At 38.8% G+C, this 20877-nt stretch overlaps 2 protein-coding genes across 3 annotated transcripts in view; one reads left to right on the top strand and one right to left on the bottom strand.

Moving 5' to 3' along the window:
• The window catches only part of PRKCZ (protein kinase C zeta), a 55243-nt gene extending 41698 nt beyond the window's left edge, over window positions 1-13545 (top strand). For both annotated transcript variants that reach the window (XM_054222176.1, XM_054222175.1), the window contains exons 17-19: window positions 91-180; window positions 9695-9810; window positions 11001-13545. In XM_054222176.1, coding sequence (XP_054078151.1) covers window positions 91-180; window positions 9695-9810; window positions 11001-11088 — 294 coding nt within the window. In that variant the 3' untranslated portion in view covers window positions 11089-13545. The remainder of the gene's footprint in view (window positions 1-90; window positions 181-9694; window positions 9811-11000) is intronic.
• On the bottom strand, window positions 13343-19864 carry FAAP20 (FA core complex associated protein 20). The gene is made up of 4 exons (XM_054222181.1): window positions 19483-19864; window positions 17575-17722; window positions 16235-16863; window positions 13343-15264 (listed from the first exon to the last, which is right to left on the bottom strand). Exons 1-4 carry the CDS (start codon window positions 19584-19586, stop codon window positions 15192-15194), a joined length of 954 nt encoding a protein of 317 aa, XP_054078156.1. The 5' UTR covers window positions 19587-19864; the 3' UTR covers window positions 13343-15191.
• Window positions 19865-20877: the final 1013 nt, after the last annotated feature.

The raw sequence follows: 20877 nt of genomic DNA, 5'->3' as shown, positions 1-20877 counted from the left end.
GGAGTGCTGGAATCACGTATGTGGGCTTCTGACAAAGCTGGGCCGTGGCTGGCTTCGGGGGTGTAACACGAGTTTCTGTGTCTTCCGCAGGATCCCAAAGAAAGGCTTGGCTGTCAGCCCCAGACAGGATTTTCTGATATCAAGTCTCATACGTTTTTCCGCAGCATAGACTGGGATCTGGTAAAAATACTTTTGTTTATATGTGTTCAAAAGGAATAGATTCTTTTCGCTTATAAATTGTGTGTATATGTAACAACCCCATTAAAAACAGTGAAAATCAATTCCACAAATGTAAAAGCTGTTTTGCGTTCTCCAGGTGACATAACATAATGGAAACAAGCTTTCTTTCATGATCAAAAATTTGGCTTGCTTCTGAACTGTAAGAATGGCTACAACTTATGGGTATCACTTTTAAAATACATGAATTTTAAAGAACATCTTAAAAAAAACATATTAAACCATTCTTGGTGGTCATTTCATGTAGTCCTATTAGTAAACATCTCGAGCTCCATTGGAAAGGAAGTGTGGACCAGCAAGGACAGCCTGTTGGAAGGAACACTTTCCAGTACATCATTCTTTGCTGATAGAAACCTGTCTGCCTCGGCAGGAGGGTGAGGAGTTGATGAACCCAGCCAACAGCCTGGCCGAAGGGTCATGAAACCAGTGTAGATACAACCATGGAAGATGAGGTGCTTCGGGTACAGGCAGCGTTTGTAGTCTAAAAAAAAACCAACCCACATAACTGAATTTATAAATTATATAATTTTTGAAATCAGTAGGATTATTCAGGTAGGTAACAAGGTTTAGTAACATGAGTAGGTGTGAGTAGGATCAGGTCCTTTTTTAAGGATGTGGCTTGAAAGCAGTGTGGTTATTTAAAACAATTCCGATTGTTTTTCAGGTTTTCCTTCTTACTGCTGGTGTGAGGGGAGTTTTTAGTTGATGGTGGAGTACATGACTTGCATTTCAGTGGTTTTGCAGGCATAAAATTTTACTGAAATTGTAGGTTTTCTAAACAGTTCTGATCTTGGTAATTGTGCCTACTTCTGTCTTCATCGTAGAAAACCATCACAGAAATGGCATTATGTTTATTGACACTTGAGCAATAAAACAATTAAGTCAGGAATACTGCCTTAACAGCATTACGTTTTTTCACTGTTCAACTAGGTGTTAAAAAATGCACATAATATTTTCATAGTGGTAGTAAGCGCATAGGGGGTGTAGAAACTGGCAGGCAGCAGTGCTTGTAATAACATCAAAGAAGTTCAGAGGAGAGAAAACTGCGTGATTACATTTTGCCTTTGTACCCTGCTGTTCAGACCGTCGTTGTTCACATTCTTCAGAGAAGACCTTCACTACACAAGGAGCTGGTGTTTTAAAATACCTGATGTTTACAAAATTATTCATATAATGAAGGCTGTCTTGATTTTGTCAGACATGCCTTGTTTTATTCTCCCTTAACCCTCAGTGTTGTTTTCCGTTGTTAGCTGCCTAATGGGGCTCTACTGCAAGTGCCTTGAGTTTGTGGTAGAGCAAAACCGCCGTGTACTGCAGGGTTTCTGTTCTGTTCTGCAGGGTTTTTTGAGAGAGGGGGAAAGGGAAGATTATTGGATTTGTACTTTGTATAAGAAACTTAACTGCAATTGGTACTACTTGGTCAACGTTTATACTGATTTGAAGTTTGATTATTTATATATATTTTTTTAACCTAGTTTTTGGCTGAGAGCTTTGATATTAAATATTGGTTTTTAAAATAATGGAAATATTTAGGTGGTTGTCTGCTCTCTTGTGATATGATTTAGGACAGTGCTGTTCAGGAGGCTCTAAAATGTCGGATAACTTTTAAGCTAAATTTCTAATACGAGTTTTGGGAAATATATTCAGGAGACAATGAAAAAATATTTGGAAAGCTTTTTTAATTATTAGAATTTTCTTTGAAATGCAGGTGATGAATAGAAAAGATCTTGACTTAAAAGCTTTTCCAAATCTTTTCAAGTTGAAAGACAAGGAAACAAGAATCTTAATGCTGACTAACGTTTTGGTTTTTTCCTGTGTGAAGCTTGACTTAAATGGAAAAATTAATAATGGTAAAGTGAACACATATACCATAAACATATTTTTTTTTCCTAGTGTTAGTCATCTGAGTTGTTTATGGCACAGCTAACACTTTTGGTTACTCACTCTGCATCTAGGATGGCTTGACGGCATTCGGGGAAGTACCAAGACCACCTTTTTTTTTGGATTGTTTCAGTACATGAAACCTAGTCTTATCCTAGTGCCTGGTTTTATGGTATTTATCCTTTATATGCCGAAAAAAGAACTACAGAGCCGTGGCTACTGTTATCTGCATACAGAAGCAGTAAGGTTTTTTTCTAGAGCTGTACCAACATATTTTTTTCACTCATTTTTCTCACGTTAAAGGCTGCAAGTTCACTATATGACTTATTTAAGAGTGCTGTTGTGCTTCACTGATTATAACATAAAAGAGGCAGTCTGATGTTTAGCATCTAGTTCAATGCCTTGCTGTTGAAATGTTAATGCAACTGACTCATAATGACAATCTTACCACCCTACTTCAATTTTGAAATATTCATTTTGCTGTTTCTTTCATCCTGCCATTCTTGTTTGGGAGGCGCTAATTTTGTCTTCCTTACAACTTTCCTTTCATGAGGCTTTCCGAGACCTGATAACTGATGGGATGTTGACGTATCGAGATTCACTACACAGTTACAGTTTCACGATTTCCTCACACCTCCATCTGTGCTCATCATGTGCTTTTCTTAAACCCGGAATGCGTGATTTTTCTGGGATTGATCACCTTTTTGTTGTTTACTCTGTGCCAAGTGTAATGAGGTGTTCTGGCTCAAAACCAGGTTTCCTGCCCACGTTGGTAATACAAGTAATCATTTTGGTCAGTCGTAATAACTTTCTTTTACATTATGCTTACCTGTTTGGTTTTGGTTTTTTTTTTTTAAAGTTAGATTATGGAGATTGTAGCTTTGGCTTTCTTAACTGAATATAAATTTTAGAATTAGAATGTTGGTATCTGTGCTACTGCAAATTTGGCTGCATGACAGACTTTTGTCTCCACTGCTGTGGTGATAAGACCTTCAGGTTAAAGGCTAATACAAGTAAGTTACTTACTCTGTATAAACATGTTGCAGTTAATCTGCCATAAATTTCCCTTCATGCTAAACACAATCATAGCTTTTCCCATACTTGTATGTTTATATTCCTAAATGGCAAGGGTTTTTTTTTTACAGTCTTATGTCCTCCACAGCTCTATAGAACATTAAACTCAAAATCTGAGTCTTAAGATCTAAACTGCAATTGCAGTTTTTATTTATGACCTATGATATATCAGAAATGAGTCACTCCTAATTGCACACAAATGCTATTCCTCTGGAAGAAAAGTAGATGTATTGTGGTAACTCTTGTATCGCAGCCGTAAGCATCTGTGCGGGAAGTTTTCAGTCCTGAGTGTAATCTACTGAGTTAGAGAAAACTTAAATGGCTGAATTATTTATGGATTTCTATTTTTAAACGCAGAGCACTAATTATCTTGGTGTCTGTTGCCTGGCTTGTAATGTATATCACTTAGGTATTGTGACATTTCTCTCCAACACCATTTAATGAGGTTGAATTTGTAGAGTTCTCTTGTTAATTATTACAGAAAATGTTACTATAGTAACTTATTTCTGGTTTGAGTACACAATTTTGTTATTCATGTAATTTTGGCTTCTGTTGTTAGTATTGTTTTGAAACACACAGAAGCCTTCCCTCTCTTCCTATAAAATATATCAAATTAAGAATTTTGGAGTCAATACAGTTTGTATTTAAATGGGAAAAATCTACAGTTTACTGTTGGATAGTCATTGACCTGCTTCCATTACATCCATTACCTGCTAGCTCTAGAGTCCCAAGGCTGGGCCAAGTCGTTCATTCTCAGTGCTACCAGATGACCCTCCTGAGCTCTGAATTTGTTACTGAATTTCCTGTACTCTGACCAGACCGTTCCATGTCATTTGTGGAGTTCTGTTCCTGTCTTACTGGAACCGAGGACTTAGAAACTTCATATTTTCAATATTTTACTGCAGAAAAGTTAGTACTTTCTGTAAATCAAAGTAAATACTGTGATGTGGTGAGACAGATCTCCAAATGTGAAGTTTTAACCTTGAGTCTGTGTTGAAAATTCACTCATATTTTTTTTTTTTAGAAAAAAAGGGTGGTGGAGACTGTGTATCCATAGGAGATTTCTTTTTTGTATTGTTAGGGTGCTTTAATTTGTCATATTTGGCTCAAAAGTAGATAAACATTAAAAAAAAAAGTAGATTAACATTAACAGAAAGTCGGGCTTTGCTTTTGCATGAGCAGATACCAACCAATGTTTCAAAAAAATGAAGAATTACAACTGGTACTAAATACTATCTAGCATTTAGTATTTCAAATTTGTGAAACAGAAAGAGAAGGCTATCGGCTGCTCTCCCAGCAAAAGGCATGTAGTGGTTGGCTAATAGCCTGATTGTGGTACTTTAATTTTTAAATGAGAACTGTGAAAATGAAGCTTTGTAAGGAATTCCAATCTCTGTACAAAACCACATATTAAAACAGGCTTGTCATTTAATACTGTTATCACCGAGGATGTGTTGCATGAAAACAAATTGTGATTTTTCGATTTTCCATTAGTGTCATTAGGTCTCTTCTGTAGGGAGTTTTGAATGTTGATTTTCTATCTGATATTTCTCTAGAGGAATGGTGACCTCCAGTGGCCGGCAAGGCTAACCCAAAGTGTATGTCCCACATAGGCCATAGCAGATCAGAATAATGATCAAGGCTGGTAGCCTGTCTCTGTCAAAGCCAATCCCTGAAGCTTCAGAGGAAGGTAAAAACGGTTCTAAACACTCTTAGCCTACCATGTTTCTGCTACAGATAACTAACTCCGATTCATGTAGGGGTCAGGTTTATGTCCTGCAGCCACGGGTATTGATGTAGATTGTATAGATGTATAGTTCAAAAATAATGGTCAGAAAATTTTGTAACATTTTGCATTTTAAACACAGGTTTTAAGTGCAAACTTCTGTGGTGGTAAATTCCTTAATAGAAATGTAGGGAACAGGGGACATGTAAGTGGATTATGCTTCCTGTGATAAAAAAATCTCCACAATTCAGAGAAGGCAGGAAGAATTCATTTAATCAAAACTTCATTCTGAAATAACGAACAATTTATTCTTGAATCAATTGAATGCCTATTGGTATCATTACCAAAAGGACAAGTTTTAGTGGTGAATGAGTTACGTGATGTAATCAGAAATCTTATCCTCACTCACCCTGAAAACGTCTTTTCTGCACATACCTAAACCCACAATTTTACACTAGGTTGAATTTAAATTTTTTACAGAATTTTCAAGGAATTTAATGAGGATCTTCATGTTAGAGTTATTAAGCTTAGTAATGACATAGTCTGACTTGCTGTTATCAGTGAACGCGAAGCTCTTGTTTTTGCAAAGTCAATATATTTGTGAAATGGTCTATGGCCTGTCTAGAAGTTTTGAGTATCGTTAGCATGAGGGTGTGAGCTCTGTTACACAAGTTCTGGTTGAGACTCTGTGTTTGTATCTTTAAGCCACACTGATTGTTTGGGCTTTTTTTGAGGAAAGGGAGAAAAATAAACTGTTGCTATGGCATCTTTGCCCTTTCTGATCTGCCCGAAGGATTCGCTCCAGCAGGAACAGGAACATCACAGTTATCCGGTGCGCTCACAGATGTCTCTGGGCCGTTCTGTTACCCAGCATTTACAGCTCTCCCTCCTTCGCTTTGCTGTGGCACCTCCAGCTCTGCCCCAGCAGCCTTCTATTGCCAGGGGATTCGTGCAAGAAGTTTTGTAGCTCTGTTCCGGTGGAGCTCTGTGAGATTCTTCTTTACAAAGCCATTGGTGGTGGGATGCTGATCCTGTGTAAGGTCCTGGAGTTTCTGCTTGGATGATTCCCTGAACAAAAAAGGCACGCGATAGTGACAATCAGACTTTTGTAGTATTGGAAGCCCGGATTTATTTACCTTGTGTTTTTTCTGTGTCTTCTAATTAATGTTTAATTCAGTAATGTTGAACAGGAAAAACAGATTCCGAACTGCATCATACCTAGGAAATCACTAGTGTTTTTTAAGACTCTTTCAAACAACTGTGGAAGCAAAGAATGTAGCTTGTGAGCTTCACTCTGAAAATAGCAACGCTGACTAACGTGTTAGAAGCAGTATTCAGAAAGGATGTCAAGAGATATATGTGCCAGTGCTGAAAAACAGGATTCTTATAATTATTTTTTGCATTCTTATCCAGAAACTTTTCTATCATTTTCTTTCTACAGGCAAAGTAATGAGTTGAATCCATTTATGGGTTCAGGATTGGTGTATGTAGTCAGAGCCTCCTTAAACTAAAGGAGCTTTGTGTGAATGCAGCACACCAATTCAGCAAACGTTTTGCAGAATTGGCATTTTAGATAGTCATAAACAGAAGAATTGTGAAAATATATGGTTATCTATTATGTATAACACAGTTATGGTTATAACAATTGCTAAATTGGCAAGCTGGGGCCAAATTAAAATTTTCACTTTCTTCAATGCTCAATAACAGCTCTTGAAGTGTTGCCACAAGAATTGCGTTCTTTTTACAAAGCATACAAAATTTACCAGCATCTATAAATAATTATAAAAAAGGTAAAACTACAGTTGATAGAAAAGCACATTTTATGAGGCAATATATGCTAGCATCTTCATTGAGATGGTCTCTTTAATTGCCAGTTTAATCATTTGCCGTGCCTTGCTTTGTAACGAGCCCACCAGTCTTCCGGTTGCCGTTGGGTTTCCCGTGAACCTCTGTCTCAGTCTGATCTGTGGCTCATGGGAGCTGCCACAGTCTGATACCAAAATAATTTTGGAGAATGAGACTCAATGGCAGAACTTTTGAATAGAAAAATTAGGATACTCAGTCAAATATTTAAAAGATAAATAATAAGCATTGGCGTTTTGGAGATGAAGATGAATTTTCCAGGCAATCGTAGCGTTTCTCGCGGTACTCCCAAAGTCAGTGTCTCGCAATTGTGAGTCTCCAAAGCCATTACAGTGGCTTTTTCAAAGAAGCAGTTCTCAGACCAAATGGCTGTGCAGTACTGAGTAAATGTAGAGTATTCAGGAGAACTTAATCAGTTGCTTGTAATTTTGGACTTGATGGTCCTTAAGGGTCCCTTCCAACTTGAGATATTCTATAAATTTTTAATGTCAATTTGTGAGCTAATTTAGACTCAGTGTATGACATTTTCTTATTTAATGCTTCATGAATGTGATGGTTCTTTACTTATTGAGCTAATAAGATTTCCTCATGGAAAAGAGTTTTGCCATACCTCTCATTAATATGTAGATGTGAGGATCTTGTATTTAGAATGAAAGATACTATTAATTGGTTTTAGTTCTACTGTTTTTCTGTCATCTCTTACTGCAGCACACAGATACTTTGTCTTTCTTACTGTTTCTAATAACTGAAGCATTAGAAGTGCATAAAAGTACAGCTTAAACTTCTAAAATGTTATCCTTTTTCATCCATAATTCTTCCCTAGCATTAAAGCATTCCTTGCTACCTTTGTCATATTCCATCCTTGAATTTCATATTTTTGGTATAAGGCATTACCTCAGGTTACTGACAACTGTGGACACTAGTATTTGGACAGTCATCTTTCCATAAAACACACCGATGTTCATAGAACAAACTTAACTAAACCCATATGTGTTAAGCAATGGAGTGTCTTGGAAATGCTGTGAGTTTCTAGTTAGACTAAAAGTGTTTGAAAAATGAGCTGTTCTCGTTGTGTGTTATCAGCACGGTTCAGTTCATACTGGTTTTATTACTGAAGTTCCAGTCCTTGATGTTAAGCTGAATTGTTTACCTGTTACTGACTCTCCAGGATATAATGCTTCGAAGTCGCATGTTTGCTTGTAGGAAGGAGCTGAGCAGTAGCTGTCACTTGGCGGCTGTGTGGCACAGAAAACTTAGTTGAATGTTCCCCAGATGGTCTGGGAGGGGAAGAGGCAGCTAATGCCAATTTGCAGCCTTGCGGGGAGTTTAAGCATCAATTGAAGCAATATGTTGTACTTGAGATTTCTTTTTTTCCTTCCCTCTTTCTTGTTATGAAGCAGAAGAGAGCTTGCTTTGGCTTCTTAGAGAGTACTTGTATTAGGGTGCAGTGTGAAATTGCAAGTCATGATGAAGGTGATTCTGCTCACAAAAGCGAGGGGTGTATAATTCGTAACTTCAGGAAAAATGTGAGAAGTATAAATCCATTTGAATAGTTCTAGTCAATTCTACAAGAGCTCCATTGGCTTATTGTAATATAAGATATTTCATATTCTGTAATATTTCAACTGCAAGACTCAGTAATATGACAGATGTAACATGTAGAAAACATAGTATTACATGTCATTTGTGGTAAAAAGCTGGCAAGAACTTAGCTGGCCATGCAAAATCACAGAACGTGATTATCAACTGGTTTTGATATACTGGTTTCCAGTCTATCAGCTGGATCGGTTCCTTGGGGGTCTACCAGCTTCCCGAAGTTAAAACTTGTATCTGTGATTTTTCCCCTGGACCTGAAACTGTGACTACTTGAAAACAAGCTGAAAAAGGTGGAGGAGTTCTTCCACCATTTTTGGAACTGCCACAGGTAGTGATTTAAATGAATGATGACAATTAATCTGTTATCAGCTCCTGGGTCACTCAGACCTGTGCCAAAAGCTGTAGGATTGTAGGGATTTCCCTTAAACCGAAAACTATAGGTACTGATGAACATGCTACTGGTATGGCAAATGAGAAAAGGGCTTTAATGACAACCACTGCATTATTTGAATAAAAAAAAAAACCAAACCCAAAAAATCCCATGTTTTATTGACTATCCCTGGTAAGGAAGATAAATGGGTTTCGGTTCCTGTAGCAGGAAATACTGTATGTAAATGTATTCATGGTTAAATTTCAATTGCAGAATACAATTCTGGGCTGCTTTAGCTATTTTATAGATTAGCACTACTTGCTTTTAATGATTGCTTACCCATGTGGCTAGCATTGATCGGGATGTAAATATTGCTCACTTTTTTGTTCCATACAGGAATTAACATTAACAAATAAGTCTGGTTATGTTGATTTGATGTAATCTAAGAAGCTGCCTTTACAAGAGGTAACTTTTTAGAGGAGCTTATCAAAGGGAAAAATGAATTATATCCTTGGAAAGCATCTTGGCTTGAATGGAAAACTTATGGAATGTGTTCTCAGTTTAAGAAATGTTGAGCCAGACGTATGTAGCAACAATGCTTTTTCATAATATACAGGCGAGAGACTCAGGGAAGCACCTTTTTCTATGGTCTTAAACTTAAAATTTTAGTATTTTCTGATCATTTTTGAAGGTTTTATATTTAAAATACAGCAACAGGATAAACAGAATGAGCATATACCGTTTAGTGTCAAAATCTACTTGGCTAAAATTTAATGTCACATTTTATTTAATGTATTTATATTTTCCACCAATATTAAACTCAACTGTAGTGACTATTCTGTGTACGTACTCTAGAGCCAATGTATGTTGTTGTTCTTAGGGGATTTTGTAAATGTTCAATATTTTAATTTTCCCCTCCCCTGTTATATTTTTTTTTTTTCTCTTAGCTGGAAAAGAAGCAAGCGACCCCTCCCTTTCAGCCTCAGATCACAGACGACTATGGTTTGGATAACTTTGACACACAGTTCACCAGCGAACCTGTGCAGCTCACCCCGGATGATGAGTACGTTTCTCTTTGTGCCAAATACAACTGCATATTAAGAAATTAATTTATAAATTACATGAAAATTACTAAGAGGAGACTATGTAGTTAGCATTAGAACATAGTCAAGTTACAAAGGATTTCAAATTTACTTGATCCTACACATCTTGCATAACTTATTGTACTACTTCTATATTACAAGACTGCCTGGTACTCTAATAAAAAAACCAAGAGGAAGCTTTATGTGATGGGGGAAAATGTCAGAGAAAAAAGGGTCTTGTGGATTTCATTTGCCTGGGAAGCATTTAGCATGTGGCTGGTGAGAAATGTGCTGCCAGAGCCGAAGGACACCAGTGTGAGAATTCACTGTCACAGGGCCTTCCTCTTGCTGCGTTCTTGGGTAGCAGGTCTTCATCCTCAAGTGACTATATATTTGGAGATCTGTGTGCCAAGGTGCTCAAGCTTGAGTTTTGTGAAAGTGTTACCTATAGATGCTAGATCCATAGTTCACAACCGATGCGCTCTTGGGAAGGAGCCCAGCGTATGTGAAATGAGGAGCTGGATGGAAACCAGAGGGTGAAGTTACTGCCTGTGAGACACCCAAGAACTGCGAGGCGTATTCGTGCTTTGCAGGTTCTAACTGACAACAAAATTACAAATAGCAAGTATACACGCACCTATAGCGGCAAGTTTTATGAACATAGAATTTCTTTTAAGGTGCGATCTCTTTTATATACATGAATTTATAAATCTTTCCTTGGATTTTGGATTTCCTGTGCATACAATATATATTCTTTTAAAAAAGTAGTAGCTTTGTGCTCAACTCTTACATAGTATTTATCTTGCATATAACATTAGCAGCCCTTTCTGACAGCAAAATGTATATTTCTTATTTGTAAATTGGTATTACAAAAGATCTGTCATTTCTTATATGCTTCTTTTTGGGCCCTCTATGTGTGTTGCATAACTGGAAGGGCAGAAGAAACTTTTTGAGATGTTTCAGAATTCCCAGTCATATTGCTTTAGATAAAAACGTTAGTGTTAAGTATTTGTATGTTCAGAGACTTATTTTTTTCCCATTTATTGTTGTTTCTGTACAATTCCCTATACATCCATTTCTGTAAGGTATTTTATTTAAAGAAAAAGTACAGCAACAAAAATAGTATTTGCAATTGATAAAACTAAAACAATGCGTCTGTTTTGTTTTTCAGAGACATAATAAAGCGGATAGATCAGTCAGAATTTGAAGGATTTGAATATATTAATCCATTGTTGCTGTCAACAGAAGAAACAGTATGAAGGAATGACATCTTCGTTGTGGACAATGTGAATGACCTTTAAATTTATCCTTAATACAGTATATGCATGCGAGGCTGGGGAACTGTAAGATTTTGGACGGAGACCAATGATTTAAAAAAAAAAAAATTGCTGCTGAAAATCAAAGAAGAGAAGTAATGATTTTGGTGGGTGTCTTCTGCCACTTAGTGATTCTTAAGTTCTGGGCACTGACACAACTGGCTTCATTAATGAAGGAATTTGCATTTTGTGCCTGTTTCATGAAGGATTGAAATGTTCATTGCATCTCTGGAAAAGGAGATTCTGAACGACTTTGAGAACTACACACTTTCTACAAACATTTGATGCAATGAGCTACCAATTGAAGAATATTACAGTGTAACATCCTGAAGAATAAAATATATTACGGTGGTGTTGAAGCTTATTTTTGATGCCTTTTTTCACAAGTGGTACCTGTCTAAACGTCTCAGATATATTTAAAAGGAGTTGTGTTTTATTAGCAATCAAAACATAAATTTGGGTACAAGATTTAAGTGCCTAAATGGATAAACTTCATTGAAGAATTATTACGTATTTGGAACGTTCTTGAACCTGGTAAGTTCTGCTTGTTAATATTAAGTAACCATTTATATATGAAACATACAGTTCACAGCTGCAGCCTAAATGTTCATTTGCATCTTTATAGAATTTGAAATGCAGAGTGACTCAGCAATATTAATTCCAAATTAGAATTTACAGTATCAATTTCAAAATCTGTTGTTTTAAACTCCAAATTTACCAAAATGTGTAGATTGAAGAAAACTAAATTTGCACACAAAGGATTTCTGAAAATACTTAAGCAGTGCCTACACCTACAATGATATTGTGTTGTATATTAGATTTTCAAAAAGTATTTTTTATCAACAACACGAATATTCAGAAATAGAGCAAAAGCATAATAAAGCATAGCCTTAAGTTTAAATAGTGAATCTAGAATAACCATGATACAAAATACAGTTTCCTGATAAAGCACACCTCCTACTTATGATAAACTGTCTGCTTACAATTACTCAGTGTGTATTAATAACTAATCATTCTACATAAGAGAATGGGATGTTTTGGTAAAATGATTTGCATCAAAGTAGTACTTTTTTTTTTTAATGGAAGAAAAATGAATACCTAAGAAATAGGGTAAAGCGAAAGATAACTATCAAATCCCTTCTCATGGAAACTGGGGGGTGGGAGAGGGGTGCTGAGGGGGCAGGGGAAGGGTGTATTACATCCAAAAGGTTCACAACTTACCAGCTTGGAAAAGTTCCTGTGGCTGCATTTGAGGATTACTAATTGCGTTGCTATTGAACCTTCAGATGCTTGGGAAGATTTACCTGCCTCTGCAAGTAACAAGAGCAGAGGCAGGGTTTCTTCTCGCTAGATTTTTGTTTCACTCTATTGTGGGGGTTGTAGAGATGGGGGGGTGGGGTGGGGGAGTCAAGTGGGAAGGAAAAAATGAGAAACCCTGTGCCATGACATCTCACCTAATTTGGTGTAAAATGCAGGATAAATTGCAACGCTTTCACTTTCTTTACATTAACATATGGTTTTCTCAGGGTACAGCATTGCATTAGGTGCTGAACATGACATCTTTCGGATTCACATCCAAGTCATGAGGTGCTAGGACAAGACTGCCAAAACATTGTTTAAAGTTATCAATTAATCATTGATTAACAATCTACATTGTGTATCCCCTCATTAGCCACAGTTATGCAGACCTGTGGTTATTTAGTTATATTAATCCCATTCAGATTTAAGTTGTGGGTTTCTCTCTGCTGGACTGTAGCTTTTCATATTAAGCAAAATGTGTTTTAATCAGCACTAAATAATTTAACCAGTAAGAAGTATTTGCCTCAAATGCCTGGAGTTTAGATACTTTATCTACTAAAGGAAACATTTACCTTTTAAGAGTAATCTGACATTTTTTAATTAATCCTTTTTTCCCTTCTCCTTGGCAATTACTTTATTTATCCTGAATGTTTTTTTCTCTCAGTGTTTTCAGCTCCCCTGGTAATAAACTAATCAATAGTTATCAGAGTGACTGCAGGCAGCTCATGAATGGAAGTGTGACAGATTAAGCTGTCCTTCGACATGCCAGGGCATAGGACTTGAAAATGGAAATACTAGACATATGAGTTGGGGTTTTTTTTAACCTTTTTTTCTAGGTTTCAGAACACTTTGGGTGGGAGGGAAGGAAGAACAGAGAGACACATTTGCTAAACAAACATTGTAAAGACTACTTGATTTTTATTTAAAAATTTACAGGCATTTACAATGTTGCTGTGTTGCCAAATAGTTTGCTGGATACAAGTTTGGTTGCTCATGTGCAAGTGTTTGAATAATGTTCTGTTCATGATGAAGGGGAAATTTTTTATATAAAGTACTTGTTTTATAAATAAAAGAAAATGAAGGATGTAATTAAATGTGTGGTTTGGAAAAAAAATCCTAATATATTACAAATGGATCTGGTAATGATATATAGTTGTCTTATTTGAAATAGTAAATGAAAATTCTAGCTAATTTAATGATTGTAAAACAGTAAATATGTTCTTGTAGTTTTGTATAATTAATTAGTTGGGATCTTTGCTGACCAGTTTTAATTGTGCAGAAGATGGTATACTAATCCATAACAGCTAAGATCATTTATATTCTTGCACATCTATTAAAGACTTTAATGAAAAAGTTAATAGACTGTTATTATTTATCGGTAAACTGAGCTATGTCCAACTTGCACTTTTTAAAGAGACGCCATTGTAAATTAAATCTACAGGATCCTTCCTCTATTTTGATACTGTGCTGTGTTTATTTTCTTATCTCTGGAGTGCACCTGAACTGTATGTTTTTGAGGGCCAGCGCACAGGTTTGTTGCGACAGAAAACCATTCAGCTTGTTAATGCCAGCTGCACTCTTCGCAGTATGGGAAGGCAGTTGTGATCAAAGTCGCTGAAACCGGCACAGTTGTACTACTCCTGCGCATACATCCTTGCCCCTTTGAGAAGGAACTCATCAGGACTGTTAAGGCTGTGACTGGAGACATGGTGTACTGCCTGAATGGGATACTCTGTTCAGTAAACAATTAACTGTACTTGGGGGAAACGAACAACCTACTCCAGTTTATTTCATCCCTTCTGTTTGTTGTTACTAAACCATCACTAAATGTCAGTTCTTGTCATTCACGGAAAAGGTTGCTTTCTCTCAAGCTTACAAACTGTTTACCTGCTCCTATTAAGAAGCTACCAAAATAGAAGAGGAGTTCTCTGAATACCTTCTAGCCAAAACAAACTTTCAGGTGCTCTTTATTCTCAAACATTGGTGGCTTCAAGGAGAATGGGTTGGAACTGGTACAAAAAGCAGCTGTTTTGGCTGACTGACTACATTAAATCTTGTGAAACAGGCAAGAGGAGTGTTCTCCTGTTAGTTGAGACTAGCCATGTTGATCAAGTGGATGCTGACTTAGAAGCCTACAAAGTAAGGTTATGAATTTAGCTGTGTTCCTTCAGGAAGAGGGGCAAAAAAACCCCCACCCGTTATTTGGTCTGGGTTGTATTTTCTTTTAATATAGATATACTCACAGAATCAACTGTACAATCACACAAGTTCTTACTTAAGTATTAAAATAATAAAAAAATGCTAAGCTTGAGTGACTTTAAGCTTATTTTCAGTGTACCTGTTTGGAAAAAAGAGGTCAGTAAACTTTTAAGTTAGATGAAATAATAGTTTTCTTCTGTTCAGCTCCTTTTTTCTACACTTAGAGTGAGAACAACCATGGTCTGTCAGACAAAACAGGTTCTTCAGCAATTCACAACAGTATACTTTTTCAGAAGTACCTAGATTCCAGGAGTGCCGAGGTTGACTTCCTTGGGAGGCTCTGGGACATCCTCCAGCACCAGTTTCAGCACTAGAACTATTTTACATGCATTTGAGAGGATTTAAAATAAAAAGACCCCAAGCAGGTGGCAGCTGAGTTTCTATTGTGTTATTGGTTTGTGGTCCTTAAGCGAGTCTGAGACAAGGACATGCTTCCCTGAGAAAGGTTCATCCTTGGCCTTGTTCCTTTGCTTTTCATTCTTCTGGATTTACCATGTTACATCATCTGCACTTTCAGACAGGCATCTAGCCAGGTGGCCATCAATATCCAGTTGTGACAGTCTGCAAATAAAGACAATTTGTTCACTGAGAAACAAAGTCAAATCCTTCTATTTACACTATTTTTCACTCCCTCATTTCCTAAGCAATGACAGAAGTGTTCTAGTAGCTTAATGGGTAAGTCATTCCCGTGCTCGGAAGCACTGCAGTCTGCCACAAACTCTATCTAGCAGCAGGTAACAGCAACTACTAGTTTGGTAATGGCACTTTCTTGAAGACAGCGCTCACACTCTGTATGATGAGGACAAGTAATGCTATTCTTGGAAACATGGGGCTATTGACACAGGATAGAAAACTGTTACCTTATTCCACATCCAGTTTGCAAATACAGGAAATAAGATTCCTGATCGGGGAAGGATGTTCTCTCATGTTGTAGAGTAGATATTTAATTGGTGGGAGGGAGAATTTTTTTTTTTTTTATATATAAAGGTAGCCTGACAGCAACTGAAATGAGACTGAAGTCTCATTTAATTGCACTAATCAGGGCTCACGTAAGGAAAATCACCTTTGTTCTGTCTTGCCCAGACCTTGAAAGCTAAATCTAAAATTAAGAGCACAGTCACTCAGCCAAAGGCATCCAGCACTTGCTAAACAGGTAGTGACATTTAGATCTCAAAGAGAAAGTGGCAGGCATAAGATTAATTCACCTAGCCCTAAAGTTAGCTTTTAGCTATCAAGAATGCTGCACTGGAATGGTTTTTGGGTTATGATACCAATTTTGCAAAAAAGTCTTTAAAAATGCTAGTTCTGTATATACTAGCAAGGTTTGCTTCTTTTTGAAGCAGTATAATCTAGTAATCATGAACTTCTAAACTGAATTACAAGTAGGTAATTCTGATACTTGTAAGTACTTTACAGTAGAAGTTTTGTCTATTTTCATTATTTCATATATAAAGAATGCATCCAGAACCATTTGGGGGTTTGTATACTGTGAAGTTATTAAAAATAAATTAAAAAAACCCCACAAACTTACGTTCCACTAAAACGAATCAGACACATTGGACAACTGTCAAGAGTTGAAGATCCTTCACTCTGATTTTCAGTCTTCTCCTTGCAGCTTTCAGTTCCAGGTGTGCTCGCAAGAGGAGGCTTCTCTTCTGTAGGCACGTATCTGGCCTCACCAAATGAAATGTTCCCTTGATGTGTTTGTATTTGAAGCTGTTGCCCATCATCTCCTTTTCTGTTTTCCCTGCTGTTCTGTACCCTCCCTCTGCAGTGCTGTTGAAAGGTAAAAGCTTCTGCAGAGCTTTGGGACAATACCAAGGGGTGTGCAGAACTTCTGTGCTGAGTGAGTTCACATGATTTAGGACTTACATCCAGTTTTGAAATACCTTTTCTGTCTTCCCCAACCGTATTTTTGATTTGATCTGTAATAGTTCCACGGCACGTTTTCTCAGCTGTAGAAGGTAAACTTTTCAGTTCATCTGCTTGGCCCCATCCTTGGTGTAAACGATCAATCTGGCTCTCTGTCAGCTGATGGGAGCTAAGATCCTTTGGCTCTAGACATTTTCCTTTGGAAAAAGATGGGAACGATACCCACTGAAAGTCTTTCATTCCAATTGTGAAGACATCCTGTTTTTGTAGACTCTCTTCCTCAGAACTCTGTGACACACACACACACACACACAATGTCTTCAGAGAAATGCAGCTCAATCAATACATAAAACCAAGGCTGAGCATATTACAAATACCAAGAAGGCTAAACTACATCAAAGAAAAGAACATTTTATTTACATCCATTTGCAGCGCTCGTAAAGCAATCAAGAACTTCCTGGAGTTTATGCAATGCGTGTCTTCCGTTAACATTTCTAAATTGATAAAATGGGTACTCTTAATATGTCCCATAGAGACTAAGGATGAAAAAAACAACCTGCTGCTGTTGAGGGGAAAAAAAGACAAAATCTACTTTAGAAGGACTGTGGGGTTTGTGTTGCCATATTGCCTAACGTTATCAGGGCAATGTAATAGTTGTTACTGTGTAATTAACCTCTCTGTTAGAGTTCGCCTTTCACAGTTTCATTCCGCTAGGAAGATGCTAGAGCTTAGGAGGAGTCCATACAGTTACGCAGGTTACCTCTTTCCAGCAAAGTGTTCTCAAGAATTTACCACACTGCAAAAAAACCCTAGTAGTTGTCCTTATACTACCTGCCACGCAATGCTAGGTCACACCACTACATGTAAAGACTGAAGAGCTGAAACCCAACATTTATTTAAAAGCTATTTCAGACTGTTTCCCCTGTTAACATCATCGTTCAGACTGTCGCTATTGTAAGGAGTACACAAAGTGCAGACAACAAGGATTCAGCACACTACCTTTCCAAAGAACTCTGGAAAACTGGGCACTGTTTGCCAATTTGTGCACTGTAAATCTTGACTGATGTTTTTCAATAACAAAATCCATGTTTTTTCACACTCATTTAAGTCTTCTTTTTCAAACCAGGAACAACTGTCAGACGATGTCCTGTAAGGAGAGAGACAGTCCAATAGTTTGAGAGGGTGGGAGAGAGGGAAGAAAATACTCTGCATCACTATTAGTTTGCCTGTTAATTAACTTGATTTACCCCTCCTGTAATGCTGACGTTTCAAAAAAAAATGTAGCTATCCTTAACTGTGATTTATCAAAGCAGAAGTTTTAAAATTAAAAACTTCCAGTAGCTGACAGTGCATCAACCTTCAGCCCAATTCAACGGCTGAGTGTGGTGACCCCTTTAATTAATGGCTAAGCACAAGGTAGGGATTTTATGATTGAAAATATGTATAACTTTTCCATTTGTACAACATAAAACTCCATTCTTACCTATTTTCTTTTCATCAAGCAGCACTGTATGTGTTAAACCAAGAATAATATTTGACAATTTTGCCATGTGAAACCACAAAGGGACGTGAAAAAAAGCATTTGTCACTAGGTGCAAGTATGCAACTGCAGATTTTTGAGTTTAAAAGAGAGGCAAAACAGCCTGTGGTGGAAAAAAGATTTAGCTGTTTATAATACTATTTGTTTACCAAGTGAACCTCCATCTAGCCTATGGCAAGATTTTTCTAGAGCGGAGAGACATTATTTAGCCTGTAAACTAATTTTTACAGTCTGACGTGACTTACTAACTCATACGGCTATCAAAAAAATCCAATTTCTAAAAAGAATATCTAAAAGCCTCACTTTCTACTTGTAACAAATGAGATGTAGGTATTTATTACTGTCTTCAATTCCAAGAGAAAAAGTTAACTAGCCACTGTTTTTTCTTCTCAAAGGCTGAACCTGACACCTGCTGAGCACAGAAATCATTGAAGTGTTCGCACCGAGAATGACAATTGCACTGGCTCCCATGTATGCTTGGCCTTTCCCATAGTGTCATTTGAAATTACTGATTATCTTTCTAAACAACTTGATCTAATCCATCCTAGAAAGATTTAACTAGAAAGTAAACATAAAAAGGTTTTTATGCCAGTAATGCGGTATAATGACTTTTCAAGAGAAGGATGGATTATTAACGTCAGAATACTATTTCCAGCGTTCCTACTTCTTACTGATGCATTTTCTTGGGTCACCATCCAGGAATGATGCTGCACTAAGGAGAAACTAGAGACAAGTCTTACAAGCCCTCAAGAAGTGGCGCGATCAGCCTTTCAAAGCCTGTTTTTGGAAGGGGCACAGCCGACGGTGTGCTCGCTCATCCTAACAGGACGAAACAAGAACCGGACCGCTCTCTACCTCTTCAGCACGCCTTTCTTCAATCCTCCCTTACTCGATGGCTGGAAAACACAGGAATGATTTCTGGTCTCCTGTGAGCCTTATTCTGAAGAAAGAAAACTTAGTTTTCATACGTTAACATTTCTCTTGGGCCCTGTCCTTGCCAGTGTTATTCTGTGCCAAGAACGAGCCGGGCCCAGTGCACGTTATTTTGCAGTTGTCTTCTCGATTTCTTAAAGGCACTACGGGCGGTGTATTTTGAAGTAGCCTTTATCACAGCCAGTAACGTGCCAGAGGCGCGACTATGAAACACTCCGGGTGCGTCTGAGGACCCAGCTGCACCTTCACGGCCCGGCGGCCGACGGAGGGCAGGGCGCTCCCTTCTCCGAGGCACCCGGCACGGCGGGAGCGCCTGCGGCCCGAACCCAGAGGCCGCCCGGGCCCCGGCGGAGACGCGGAGGGCCCCGGCGGCTGAGGCGGCGCTGCTCCCGACCCCTCCGCGGGAGCCGTTCCCCCACCCGGCCCGGACTCACCGGCGCCGGCGGGGGGACTCCCGGCCAGGGCTGGGCTCCCGGCTGCAGGCTGGCGGCGCCTTTCTGGGCTTGAGGCGCAGCTTGGCGGCTCCTTCCTGAGACATGGCTGAGGCGCGGGGCCCGCCCGGACGGGCGTTCTACAGTCCCGCGAGGGGCGGCGCCACCTCAGAACTCCCCCTCGCCTCGCCGGCGGACGGCGCTGGCGTCCGCGGGCGGTTCTTCTTCTTCCTCTTCCTCCTCCCGACTGGCCCGCTGCCTCTGGGCGGACCGGGAGCTGGCGGCGCGGCGGCCGGCCCGCCCTCTGAGCCGCCCTGACTGAAGGGCGCGGAGGGTGGGTCAGCCACGGCCTGAGGAGACGTCGGCCCTTTTCCTGAGGGAAAGCCCAGCCTCCTCCTGAAGAGAAGCCCCGCCCTTCTCCTGAGGGAAAACCCCGCCTTTCTCCAGCCCCTCCGCTGCGGTCAGCGCCGCGCTGAGCTCGACGGGGCCTGTAGTACCCTCAGCTGATGGGTGCTTGTCTGCCGCGAAACCCATCCTTTTAGTATTACCTTTACTCCTTAAACTTTATGTATTTGTAGTGTTTTGGTGTATGCGGGGCTTGGATGTGGAGTGGCCGTGGCGGTAACCTAGCGTGCCCTGTTTGTGTGCTGTGGTTTATTGTGTTGTCCTCAGGCTGGGCCCGTGGGTGAAGGCAGAATGTTCCAGGCTTTGGCCTGAGTGGGACAAAATGGCGGTGGGCTCGGCCCTTTTTGTCATCGCTCAAGTGATTTTTGTCCCAGTACCAAAGTTCCGTTTACTGCAGTGTAGGGCTGAAGCCAAAGATTGTTGGTCCAAATAGTAAAGTAGATTGGGAGTGCACCTCTGATCTAATTTCTCTTTCAGGAAAGAATGTGTTGAAGTGATGCAGTTTGTCTTTTTTGGCAGGAATGTCGCTGGGTGAGTTGAAATAAAGCACTTGTTAGAGCCAGGCTGTCACTGGTAGTTTTTGAAATGGATAGACACACTAGCCAGGCTGCAGCCTTTTCAAAAACAGACATAGTAGAGAAATGATGACAGACTCTGCATAATTCTCCAGCAGTTAGATAAAAGGATCAGAAAGTAACTCTGCTGATTAAATTATTCACAACTGATATGAGAATAATTGTACAAGGAAATAAAAAATTCTGTTTGTCTGATAACAGGCGTTTGTGAGGAAAAGCAGGTAGAGTGCTCTTTTTCATAAAACCAATTTATTATTGGTAAAAGATCAATCCAAGTTCATGTTCCTTTTCTATAACTGCATTTTTAGAGCGCTCAGTATCTTGTGGACTGTTTCATCCTTGGACTCCTTCTTCAGACTAACAAGGAGGTGTCAGTATTGACTGCTGCACTGTATTAAGGTATGCCTGTGAATTACTG

This window comes from Rissa tridactyla, chromosome 16 (genome assembly GCF_028500815.1).
Source record: "Rissa tridactyla isolate bRisTri1 chromosome 16, bRisTri1.patW.cur.20221130, whole genome shotgun sequence".
Taxonomy (NCBI): Eukaryota; Metazoa; Chordata; class Aves; order Charadriiformes; family Laridae; genus Rissa; species Rissa tridactyla.
This window is presented reverse-complemented; position numbering and strand designations above follow the sequence as displayed.